This window comes from Antrostomus carolinensis, unplaced genomic scaffold (assembly GCF_000700745.2).
Source record: "Antrostomus carolinensis isolate BGI_N321 unplaced genomic scaffold, ASM70074v2 scaffold25382, whole genome shotgun sequence".
Classification (NCBI taxonomy): Eukaryota; Metazoa; Chordata; class Aves; order Caprimulgiformes; family Caprimulgidae; genus Antrostomus; species Antrostomus carolinensis.
The window spans coordinates 2,065-2,738 of NW_010299312.1; the positions used below are offsets into that span (position 1 = coordinate 2,065).

Consider the following 674-nt stretch of genomic DNA (forward strand, 5'->3'; position numbering starts at 1 on the left):
ACCTCTAGCTAGGAGGGTGCTTGCAGCCTGGCTGCTCGGGGCAGGGTAGGTCTCTGATAGCTACCTTGTAGGATGCTGCTGAGGAAGGAATCCAGCAGATCCTCGGTGTCAGAGCTGAGCACGGAGCGGGAGAGGCAGGCAGAGAGGGCGTGCAGTGCAGCCAGGCACTCCGCCTCCACCTTCTCGCTCGCTGTCTGGAACACCTGCAGGAAAGGCTGTAGGATGAGCTCCGTGCTGACCCCAACCACAGGTCAGAGTCCCAGTGCAGGCTGAAGGGCTCAGGCTCCCACCTCACTCCCCACGTGTTTTGAACATGCAGTGTGGCACATCCAAGCCCCACAGACATGCTGGGCTGGCCTGTCCCCCTAATTTCCAACTGGGTCTGTCCAAGGCCACATGTGGGAGCTGCTGGGAGATATGTGGCCTGCCTGGTCTGGCTGCAAACTCCTGCTCAGCAGGAGTCCAGCTGTGGTGCAGCATTTTTTAGGGATCTTACAGTGCTCACCTCCCTGCGCAGGGACGACCAGAGGCTGGGGAGGAATTCCTGCAGCTCCTTCTGCCCATAAATGGCACAGCAGGCTGTCTGCAAGAAGAGCCAGGAGAAAGCATCAGAGAGAAGCCAGTATCAGCAGGACACAGAGCAGGGACACTGCCCATCATGGCAGGCCCCCGCC

General features: G+C 59.8%; 1 protein-coding gene across 1 annotated transcript in view; it reads right to left on the reverse strand.

Annotated features, from left to right (window-relative positions):
* Window positions 1–674, reverse strand: part of MMS19 (MMS19 cytosolic iron-sulfur assembly component) — a gene marked incomplete at both ends in the record, with an annotated part of 5,310 nt that overhangs the window by 1,875 nt on the left and 2,761 nt on the right. The window contains 2 exon segments of the mRNA XM_029083685.1: window positions 65–203; window positions 506–583. Of these exon segments, the coding sequence (XP_028939518.1) occupies window positions 65–203; window positions 506–583 (217 nt within the window).